The following is a 12,665-nucleotide window of genomic DNA, read 5'->3' as shown; positions in this document are numbered from 1 at the left end:
CGGGTGAACTCCTAAGACCTGTGAAACGTATTTATCCTCTCGAACTTGATAGACCTAACTTGTTTAGTGACTTCACCATGAACAGAAAGAACTCTGCCGATAAGTGTGACAGTGATATGAACTATCAAACTAGATATGGTGTAAAACTGTAAAACCTGTTACATATTTTTAAATTGCTATACTAATTTTTGTTTCTTTTCAGTATTATAGAAATTTAATTTAATTTAAACAGTAGTCAATTGGAACATGTTATCTGGATATGGTATGAATGTAATGCAGAAAATGTTTAGATGTGTAATACTTCTTTTGTAAGTATTAATTTTAGAGCATTAGTTACTTTTCATATTTGTGAAAGTTGTACTTGAATTTTTGTTTGATTATTGATAAATTTTGGTTTGATTTTCCCATCTTATCGAGGTAAAATCAAAAGGTGGGAGGATGTCCCATTCTTGCCACTAGATGGCGGGCACATCTTCCTTTACTTTTTCTCTAATTGAGTTCTAAGAACGAGGCGAGATTGGAACCGCTCTGAAGAGCGTAAAGACGAAACTTCAGACTCAGAAAAACAATTAAAATGTACTGTCTTAAAATAATTATCACCTACCTTGTAAATAGTGTATATTAGAGTTTTATTTGAATAAATAAGTAAAAGACAAGATGGCCTGTTAATTCTAATAGAAACTCTTACTGGAAAACGTGATTATTAGAAGCCTGGCGTCGCGAACACTGAAGATGCAGCAGGTAAGGAATTTTACATTAATTTTATTGTAAATAGAATAACTTGATGCAACATAGGTTTCTTTTAAATAAATAATATTGTGATAGCTTCTGGTAGTTTATCCTCATCTATGTTCCAACTCAAGTCATATCATTCGCAAATGAAATCATTTGCATGATTTTCCCTTTCTCGATTTACATATCATAAAAAAGTTGAGAAAAAAGCAAGCAAATACAGTATTTATATAACTGCTTTATTATGATTATTTTGGCTTTTTAAAAATATTTAATGAAAACACATTTAGAGAGGTACAGATGTAGGAACACTGAGATGCAGAAGCGTACAAATACTGATTGCGCATCACGTAGATAGAATAGATCGTTGATCCATATCGAAGATAAAAAATTCTAATTGCGTAGAATATTAAAATGTTGAATTTGTAATAAATATGAAACTTGACAATCGAGGCGTATTAAATTCCCTTTTATTTGAATTGACATTTGTAGCCACAATTCATTTGCCAAATCGTGCCTATTTTCAGCGGCACAGCGAAATTGCGTCCAAGCAGCACAGAGGTTCAAGCTAGAAGTGCGCATTTATCCAATATGGAAGATCGCGAAGGGGAAGGTTTTGGTTTAGGCCAGAAAGGTTTTGGTTCTCAAAATTTTGAGTTTAGGTTCCGAATAACCCAATAATCCTCGTTGCGCAGGCTGTGCAAGATGGATTGATCTAGAACTGGCGCAATCCTGATAGCAGAATATTACAATTTTTACAATAGAGAGGAATAATGAAGGGGTTACCGTTACTTTAAATTATAATTTTGATCTACATATTTTTTATCTTACATATTTCCCCCCCGCCGATCAAAGAGAAAAGGCTTGGCGACAAAAAAGCTTTTTTAGTAGAAAGCATTGAAGTAGTAGCGAAACAGAGGAAAATACAATTGTAAAAAAAAGAATCACAGACTTTTGATCTAAATAATTTTATAAGCAGAAATTAATAAATAATTTTATAAGCAGAAATTATTGCAAGTTCATTTTTCTGTAAAAAAACTGTAAGGAATGTCATAATTGCTTCAAGAAATACTGGAAAAGTTCACAAATGTGATCTTCAAGCCACCGCAAGAACTTTACAAATTTATCTTCAAAAATGCACTCTAAATTTGATTCACAGATTATGTAATATTATATATATATAAATCTGCTTTAGTAGGATTAGCAAAAGAAATGTTTGACATCATAAGCAAAATAAGGCAACCATGAGATTTTGAATAAACTACAAAAGAAAGAGGGTTTAAAAATAAAAGTAAAGCAAAATATATAGAAGTCAATGATAAGAATTATAGTCCCATCTCCAAAAAGTTAACATTCTTCAAAAAGCATTGAGGAAAGGAGTGTTGATATTTCCCGTTAAATCCTATGTGATATATCTGACTTCGAATCTAAAATTTCTGAAGAACACAAAACCTTGTCTAAAACTTAAAGGTTTATTCAAGTGGAACTTCAAAAATGATGAAAAACTTAACATCATAAACGAAAACTTAACATCTTAGGTGGAAACATTCAAAATGCTTTAAAGTGTCAGCTATTCCGTCACGGTGAAGAACACTTTCTTTAAAAGGACAAAATCCATCTGGCCCTTTCGGCATACATCTCCATTTTAGTTTCGCTGGATTCAGACTTCAGCTCCAACGTGTTTTGGACTTAAACGGCCACACTGGAACTGGAATAGGACCGGAACAGGACTGGAACCGGAACAAGACGGGAACCGGAACAAGACTGGAACCGGAACAAGACGGGAACCGGAACAGGACGGGAACCGGAACCTATCATCCCCTGGCTTCTCCACCGGGCAGGTCTACTCTGGCTCGAACTGAAAATGAACTGCACCGCTACCAACGAAAGCACCTCCTTTTATTGACGGCGGTTGCCGTTACTACAGGCGATTATGCAAAATATTTAACAGGAGAGTTCACTGAAAGAGTTCCACTTCACTGGGTTATTTTAAGATAAGTTTTGTTTATAATGGAGGTTTATAAGCATTGAAGAAAATTCAGGTACGCTTTATGACGCTTTGGCTTTCAGATTTCCTAATTTGTAAAAAATGTTTTAGAACAACTTTCTCCCATGTTTCATGAAAATATAACAAACATAACACTTAAAAAAGACAATTTAACTTTAAAATAACAATAAGATGTTCGTAAAAGGATTAAAGAAAAATTTCATTACAGCTCTGTTAGCTTAAGCATTATAGCTTAAGTTCATTATTTTTCACTCGCTTACATAAAAAAAGGAAAGAATGCAAAAAAAAGGGAAATGGAAAAAGACTTGGAAAATGCTGAACTGAATATTAAAATAAATATATATACTATATTGTATGTATTTTTAAAAACTCATAAAAACAAATACATTAATGCATTTAAGTACTGTAATGTCGAAACAACTACTATTGAATGCTTCCTTAGTTAGATTTACAATTACAAAAAATTTGAGCCATTTCCTCAACATTTTTATCAAACTGAAAATTATTGGAGAGAGAAATTAATGTAGTAGTAATGCTAATTAAATTATTACTTAAAAAAAACATCAGAGTAAAAAAGCCTTCAGTGACTACATTAACTTAAAAAAAAAATTGAAGAAATGAAAAATATTAACTTATAAAGAAATCAGTAAATAATAGTACCTCATGATCTGGAAAATTTTCATAATTCCTTTTTTGGTTTCGCAGAACTTTCAGAAACTTACAAACAGATCTAAGGTCAAAGCTGTAGTAATCCTTCTTAGACAATTGTTCTGCTATCATTTTATACATCAAATAAATATCAGCAGCAAGTATCTATCAAAATATAACATATAAGGAAAGAACTATAAGAATCATAAATATTGAATGTGAAAATAGGTGATATTTGAGGTAAAAAAATTAATTTTTGAAGAAATTTGTATTAAGAAATTCTCAAAACAGTATCTTAGACTCACTGATCAGAAAACATGCAAATGTGAAACGTACTTCAGAAGAAGTAGAAGTTTGTATACAGTACTTCAACTATAAATCTGCTTAAACTGCATGCTCCTATAACCAGTTTAATACCTTTGAACCTTCAAAAAAGTGAATAAATATGAACTTATATTTAAAGATTCAATTAGTTTAAAATTCGCTAATTTCCTGAAGAATTCTGTGTAAGATTACTCTAAAGATCGATAGCGTTTTATTCATAATCTATGCGATTTGAGTTTTTTTTTCCGGGAGGAGGCTTAATTTTAAACAGTATTTCTCTTTATATTTGATTTCAGTAATGTGATCAATTTAGCAATTCTGTTATTAATAATTTAAAAGGATTGGAAAAAACCCAATATTTGGACTTGGTATGAAAATACTTTTATGATTCGTTTCCAGAACCATCACATACAGCTAATTATGCTTTTACCGGACTTCTTAAAAAATACATGAAAAAAAAAAAAAAAAAAAAAAAAAAAAAAGACTTTTTACAGAAGAAAAGAAAATTGGCTCTAGATCTAAAATATTAGCATAAATAATTTTAAAATACCATCTGAAAATATTTGTTTTACTCGCAAGCGTATTACATGATTTCAACAAAATACACACGCAGTAATATGTTATAAAAATGTATTAAAGTACATTCGTATTTGAAATTTAAAAATTCCTCCATGAGCCAAAGAAAAATGTTTTGCTTAACAAGATTTTATTTATTTTCACTTTCTACAGTAAATGACACATACGTTTGTATACAACTGGAATATCACTTTTAATCAGTAGAAATGATGATGACATCATCTTCTTCCCTTTTAATGGAATTCTTTTTGAGAGCTCTCGAGCAAAATCAGCACGAGTCTCTTCTGGTTCTGGTATTTCACCAGTTTTATGAATGAATTCAGTTATTAACTGTTGTGTTTACGTTTTGGTTACGCCGTTATATAATTCTCTGTAAGAGGCTGCAAACAACTTCAGTTCACACTGAAATTTCCCAGCATGCTCCACCAAAATTCTTAGAAATGGGTTTGGCTCTCTTGTGTTAAACCAGTACGACATAAAAAGGGGAAGGAAGCATTTAATTTAAATTCATGCTAAATGAAACTCGTGTACAAGCGGTTCATATAAAAACAGAATTAAGTATATATATTCTCCCTCTGCATGAAATAAAGTGACATCTCCTAAGACGACCACGCACAGCTTCATGTGTTTTGCATCTAATGGTTCTGTGAGACTAAAGGCGCATCCAAGAGATAATACGAGGTTTTGTTAACAATAAAAACATTTATTTACAAGAAAATATACGAAAATTTCAATCAATTAGAGATATATTATTAGGCATCTCTGCCTTCCATGTCCTACACCTTTAGTATCCTGCCTGCCACTGACTATTAGGACGAACGCAGCGCCCTCTAGTCAGAATGACGGTGGAAATACGTAATACTCCCCACCTGAACTCACTTGAGTTCACTTACCATTGAATTTCAACTAAACTTACATTCAGGAACCATTTAAAATTACAAGAATAAAAATATAAGTAGCATATTATATCAAATACAAAGCTTCAAAATTATTCAGTGACTTAACATACAAAAACCAATTACACTTTTAACTTCCAAAGAAAATTGTTCAAATATCAAGCATTAAAATATAAGCAAAATTAAACTATCATTAATACACAGATAGAACATTAACAGGTTGCAACTCAATTAAACTAACACAATTAAGGATTAATTTCCAAATTATACACAAGTTGTACTGAGCGTCTTATTTGTCCTTTAGGAGTCTGAATAAGAAGAGAACGAACTTTTCCATCTCTTCCTGGATATAGCTCTAAAATTTTTCCCATCATGCTTTTCCCATCGTGCTGATCAGCGTTATCCCATTTCTGGGATAACGCTCATCATTAATCAAAACAATATCATTCACTTTAAATGAAACTATATTACTTGGTTGTGGAGAAACATAAGCTGATCTTAGATTAAGTAAGTATTCCTTTCTCCTGTTCCAGAAGTGATTCAAAAGTGTTTGCTGATATTTATATTTCTTTACCAAAGAATTCTTATTAACATTTAAATTTTCATTTTTATGTTTTATTACAGGTAAAGACACCAATCTTTTACCAATAAGAAAATGAGATGGGGTGAGTGGAGAGGGTTCTGAGGGTTCGTTGTACAGATACGTGATAGGCCTGGAATTAACCAGAGCTTCAATTTCCGAAAAAACAGTTTCCAATTCCTTCAAAGAAAGAGAGGATCGTCCAACAATTTTCTTTAAGCAGGTTTTAACCGTCCGTATCTGTCTCTCCCAGAAACCTCCCCACCATGGACTTTTTTCAACTATAAAATTCCAAACTATACCTTTAGAAGCAAACAAATTTTTAACTTGATCATTATCTATCTTATTCCACCATTTTTTCAATTCACCATTTGCTTTTTTAAAAGCTTTGGCGTTATCAGAATATATAGTGGAACATAATCCTCGACGAGAAACAAATCGTCGGAATCCTAACAAAAAAGAATCAGCACTTATGTTAAGAATATATATATAGCTCTTGTTACCGCACAGCTGAATATAAGTAAATAACACTTTGAATTAAAATCACGAACAAAAAATGGTCCGGCAAAATCCACACCACATACATCAAATGGTGGATGCTCTTGAATTCTATCAGGCGGTAAAGGGGCAACCACCTGCATTCCAGATTTCACTTTGAATCGTCTACAAATCAGACAGTTATTTAACACTTTTTTCACAAATTGACGACCTTTAACAATCCAGAATTGTTCTCGTAAATGTGTTAAAGTTGCATCAACACCTAAATGGCACATTTTAGTATGAGAATCACAGATAAGTAGTTCAACAAATTTATCATTAGATGGACGAAGCCAAGGATGTTTGGCTCGCATATCGTTACTTGAAAACTGTAAACGTCCCTTTAAACAAAGTAAGTTATTATCATCAAGTTCAGGATTCAAATTAAATATGCGTGAACTCTTATCGATAGTTCCTTTAGAAAGAAGTTGGGTAACTTCTGTACTATAATGCTTGAATTGAGTAGCTTTGATCCAAAAACGCAAAGCTTGCTCGAGTTCTGGAGCACATATAGGTCCATTTAATTTTGTAGAATTAGGTTTAGAATTGTGCACAAACCTTTTAATCCAAGCAGTAACACGCAGTAATCTACTTAATTCGCTGAAGTCATTAACGTCCAGTAACGACGACATAGGTAAGTTTCCATTAGCTGAACTGGTTACCATGGAATTAACCAGTGCAGTCCCCGTCGCTCTTTCACTACAACGCGTTCAGCACAGATGTAATTAAAATGATGTAGCGATTCTTGAAGAGGCCACGAGTAAAGTGTTTTAGACAACCAAACAGGGCCTGACCACCACAGAGAACTTGTAAGAATCCTCCTAGCCGATTCTCCTCTAGTAGTAAGGTCTGCGGGATTGTCGGAGCCACTGCAATGGTTCCAACACTCTGGTAGAGTCAGCGACTGCACTTGAGCTACTCTGTTGGCGACAAATGGTTTTCATTGTTTAGAAGACCCTTTCAACCAATGAAGGACGATTTGAGAGTCGCTCCAAAAGAAAATTTGTTTCGCGAAATTAGGAAATAGACCTTGTAAATAATTTCCTAAATGTGCAGCGAGGAGAGCTGCCATTAACTCTAATCTTGCAAGAGTCAAAGTTTTTAACTCTTTCGCATCGAAGTCGCCCAAAGCGCCCTAGCATTCAGACATCGGCTCGACGCCCGAAACGCCTGAATAATTTCCTACCCAGTGCTTTCCCCCATCACGTTACTGCATTACTCATTGCTTTCAGGTGTTGTTAAATCACACGTCAATCATTCTTTGTTGTCAATTTCCTTGTTTCCTTTGTTCCTTCCTTTCCTTTGCTTACTGTCAGTGTTTAGCTTTTGATGCCCGAAGTTGCAATCCCAGTGTCAAAGCGTCGAAGAAAGAAGTTCTCGCTTTACTTAAGTAAGGCTATTGTTAGCGCTGTAGTATTCAACTTGTCATGGGGGAAGGAAAAGCATTCCAGGAGAAATTCTTAGATACGGGCGTTTTCGATGTTTGGGAAATTGAGATTTTGTCCTCTCTCGATGTGAAAGAGTTAAAGGAGCAACTTTACTTTTTGACATTATAAAGCTCACTTTGATTTGGCCATTGTAATTCACGTACCTTAGGAACGCAACAGCCCCATATGCTTTGGGACTGGCTTCACAAAACACATGAAGAGAAACTTCACTTATTTCTACACTTTCAAAAAACCTTCTTTCAATAGATACTGATTCAAGTTCACAAAGTTCAGAACACCAGGTTCTCCATTTATTTTGTTGGTCACTTGGCAAATCTTCATCCCATTGTAGACTTGTAGACCACGTTCCCACATCTCTTGCAGAAGAATTTTCACAGTGATTACAAAGGGACTAATCAGTCCACATGGATCAAATATCTTTGAAATAACTCTCAAAACATGACGCTTGGTGATTCTAGCATCAATGGAATCCCTAACATCTCTTAAATCTAATTTAATTTTATCCTCAATCGGATCCCACTTCAATCCCAAGAAACCTGTTCCTTGCCCGAAGTCAGTATTTTCCTCATATCGGTTTTCATTCCAAAGTTTATACAATTCCGGACAATTAGTTTTTAATTTCCTCAAATGAAATCCCGCTGCTTTTAATATCTCTATTGCCGTAGACGTCAAATAATAAGCATCTTGAACAGTACTGGCTCCATAGCAGAGATCATCAACATAAAGAAAAGAATTTAACATGTCATAACATTTTGGATGATGTTCCTTAAATTTCTTAATGTGAAATTTCAAAACGCAAGCCAAGGAAAATGGCGAAGTAATTAAACCGAATGGGAGACGATTTAAATGAAGAGTTTCGGTTGATTCACCTACCTCTTCGGGAAACCACAAAAATTTAAGGTATTTTCTATCTTCCTCCGCAATCTCTATCATAAGAAAAGCTTTCTCTAAATCTCTGCAAAATGCAACTTGATATTCTCGAAATTTAAGAATTATGTCCAATAAATTTGCATAAAGATTTACTCCCGATTCTAGAGACTCATTAATTATTAAGATTTATTATTTTCATTAGCCTTACTGCTACAGTCATAAACAATTCTAACTCGAGTTGTTTCCTTGTCATCCCTAATTACCGCTCTGTGGGGCATATAATATCCTGAATTTTTATCTTCATTAACACATTTTCCCATAATCTGAAATTCTAACTGATCCGATATAATTTGTTTATACTGGTCATAAATTTCCTGATTTTTATTTAGTTTGTGCTTTAACGAATCAAAACGCCTTTTCGCAACCTCATAATTAGAATTCAACCCAACTGCAGATCCTAAGTTTTCCTTCCACATCAATCTACAAACGTACCTTTCCCCATTAAATTCCAGAGAATTTTCAAATCTTTCAATCAATTGCTTGTCCCATTCAGAAAAGTTTTGTTTGTCTGACTGAAATTCTTCTATTTCCCAAAATTTTTTCAAATCGCACAAAATGGAAGAAGAGTCCATGACTAAACATACATTTTCATAATTATTAGTCAATTTATTACTTCCTTTCACTCCCGCAAGTAACCAACCGAAACAAGAATTTATCGCAGTAATGTTTTCATTTAACTTTGCTCTCTCGTCATAAACAACATCCCAAAATGAATCGCATCCGATAAGTATTTCCGTCTGACAGTCGCCAGAAAATGAATCAGCCAAAGGTAAACCTCTTTCCTTCAACGCGTTGCGAATAGATACATCAGGAATTTTCAAGGACAAATTAGATATATAATCCGTTATGACACCTTCTAACTCGTACGATTTCGAACTTTGATCCCTATTGCGCAATGTCAATGAAACGATACCGTATTCCTTCTCACGTGCTATTTTGTCTCCGAAAGCAAAAATAGCTATTCTTTCGTAGCGTATTGGCTTTAATTTTAATTCTTTAACTAATCGAGATGAAATAAAACTTCGATGACTACCATTGTCTAAAATAACATTAGTTAAGACTGAATTTTTATCCGAACAGGCTAAAACTGTACATGTTTGTAAAAAGGGCTTATTTTTGGTACATATATTACTATGAAACACAGAAATATTCTCGGCGCTTTTATTAGATTTAGATTGTGAGTCATTCAAAACAGTTTCGCCTTCCACTTGCTTCTCACAACCTCTCGTCTTAACATTAACGGGTTTATCTTTTCTACACACAGACTCATGATCAAAATTGCTTAAACAATTTTTACACGATATTTTTGCCCTGCATACACGAGACACGTGATATTTCTGGAAACAACACCAGCATCTAGCTTCAGTCATAAGCTTATTTATTTTTTGTTCTACATCCAATTTTTTACAACTTAAGGAATCGTGATGACCGTCACAGAATAAACAAGCATTTTTTATTTGTGTATTTAACGCTGAAGCGGTTGATATATTTTTAGGCTTTGAATAGTTTTTCTGATAAGTTTGACCACTTTGATAATTTTGGGAAAAGGATCGTTTTGTTTCGTAACTTTTTAGGGGGCTCATCACAGTTTCGGCAATTTCCCTAGATTCGACTTCATTTCTCAAAAACGTAATAATTTCCGAAACCTCACAATTCACTTCCCTGTTTCGTTTTCGGTGAAAATCTAACACCAAATCTTGTGGTAGCAACTTCAATAATACTGGATTCAATAAATGCCCATATGAACCCTCCGTTACATTTAATGAACGCAAATTTCTTATATTAACTTCTATTTCATCGTATAATTTACGCAAACCCTTAACATTAGACGAACTTCTCACGGGTTCTAAACTTAATAATTTAGTCATGTAAGAATTTATAATAGAATCAGTTCTACCATATCTTTGTTTTATAAGCTCAAGACATGAGTCATAGTTTTTCTCATTTAATTCAAAACCCGCAACAACGTTATATGCAGGACCAGAAAGAAGAGATTTTAAATATTGGAATTTTTCAATTTTCGTAAGTGAATTGTTTGAACCGATTGCGCTATCAAAACAGTTTAAGAATTCCATAAATTTGCCAGAATTACCAGAGAATCGCGAAATTTCTAACTTTGGTAATTTTAAAGCCGTAACAGTGTTTTCCGAAACACTAGATGTGTTAACCCCTTAACTGCCGCGGGCGTATATATACGCCTTGCTCAGCCGATGCGTTAACTGCCCCAGGCGTATATATACGTCCTTCCAAACTGCTATCATTTGCTTTGCGCTGCTACACCTAAAATTATTCGCAAAGTTAACGCATCGGCTGCGCATCTGGGCGAATCTGGGGCAGTTAACGCATCGGCTGAGCAAGGCGTATATATACGCCCGCGGCAGTTAAGGGGTTAAGAACTGAAGAAGTCCGCTGAACATTTTCTGCTGCTAATTCTTTAATTTTGCTTTTTAGTTTAATCTTAGCTAACAATATTTTGTCATCGTATTCCTCCGAAGCTTTTAATTCACCTTTAAATTTTTCCGGATCATCTATGAGTGCTTCCACCTCTAAATCATGGCTTTTCAAGATCTGCTCCTTCGTTTCTAATAGTTCTAGTAGTTCTGATAATGAACTTACATCTTCGACAGCTTCATCGAGCTTCTGCACTCTTTTAACTAGTTTAGTAACACTAGCGCGAACGTTACTTCTTTTTTCAATTATTTTCGAAAGCTTATCCATACTAACTCCGAATTTGTGAGTGCAAAAGGTCTTACCTCCACAGTCCAGTATGCAATGTTACGTATCCAAAAGCGTGCGTAAAGTATCCAAACTTCTCTGAAGTATAATCCAGTAATGATGACTAATTACTTCCGGTATTCCACATTCGCGGACAAGATGCATTAATTTTGCATCTAATGGTTCTGTGAGACTAAAGGCGCATCCAAGAGATAATACGAGGTTTTGTTAACAATAACATTTATTTACAAGAAAATATACGAAAATTTCAATCAATTAGAGATATATTATTAGGCATCTCTGCCTTCCATGTCCTACACCTTTAGTATCCTGCCTGCCACTGACTATTAGGACGAACGCAGCGCCCTCTAGTCAGAATGACGGTGGAAATACGTAATAATGTGGTTTGAATAATTTAGGAGGAGACTGCCTTACAAAGATGATGTTCATATCTACGTAGTAAGAAATGCTGGTCATTTTCCTGAAATGATGTTTTACAGAATATGACCATCATAAGAGTTTTCATCAAGGTTAAAAACTTCAGAAAAGGTTTTCATCACAAAGAAAAAAATTCTGGCATCAAGAACTGATGAATCATTGCTAAACATGACATCTCTCTTACAGTATTCAAATTGTAATAATATATTATTTTATCAAAGGGGAAACATAAGCTATTATGCTTCTTAATAATATTTGATATTTTATAATGGCAGCAAGATTTCTAATAAAATATCTGTTACCTGAACAGCAATTTCCTTATTTTTCCTAAATATAGGAATTGTATTTGTTTTATGTTTCTTAAGTATAAGAAATAAAAATATATAAATATATATTTAATGTATAGAAAAATAAAATAAAAATATAGGAAAGAAATGGAGTTGCAGTTTGAATGATGAAAAAGCGCCATAACATTAAATTAACTGAACACATATAAATGTTGTTTTTTTAATTTTTAACATGTATCAGCTGATTAAATTATAGGTTTAATTGTAAAGCTGATACAGTTCAGTAGTGTTAATAATGATAAACAAAAATCATTATGAAAAAAAGAACTAAAAACTTAATAGTAAAAAAATTATTAATCCAATAATAATAAATAATGTATCAATTTGTGACTCCTCTGCTTCCAATTACATTGTCAATCCCAAAACTATAAATAAAAAAGAGTTGTGCAATTAAATCATGCTCAAGAGAAATTTCTCAAACGGATTAGGAGGAAGAAAATTCCTTTGAAATAACTAATTCTTAATTTCAGGTTCAAGATTTGAAAT

At 33.5% G+C, this 12,665-nt stretch overlaps 1 protein-coding gene across 6 annotated transcripts in view; it reads right to left on the bottom strand.

Moving 5' to 3' along the window:
* LOC118183304 (dynein axonemal heavy chain 2-like) overlaps positions 1–12,665 on the bottom strand; it is a 405,957-nt gene that overhangs the window by 364,832 nt on the left and 28,460 nt on the right. For all 6 annotated transcript variants that reach the window (XM_085822262.1, XM_085822261.1, XM_085822260.1 and 3 more), the window contains exon 6: positions 3,401–3,553. In XM_085822262.1, the coding sequence (XP_085678388.1) occupies positions 3,401–3,553 (153 nt within the window). The remainder of the gene's footprint in view (positions 1–3,400; positions 3,554–12,665) is intronic.

This window comes from Stegodyphus dumicola, chromosome 8, assembly GCF_044657685.1.
Source record: "Stegodyphus dumicola isolate Sdum_Otavi_A_Nest chromosome 8, ASM4465768v1".
Classification (NCBI taxonomy): Eukaryota; Metazoa; Arthropoda; class Arachnida; order Araneae; family Eresidae; genus Stegodyphus; species Stegodyphus dumicola.
The sequence above is the reverse complement of the archived record's forward strand: the minus strand, read 5'-3'. Positions and strand labels throughout refer to the sequence as shown.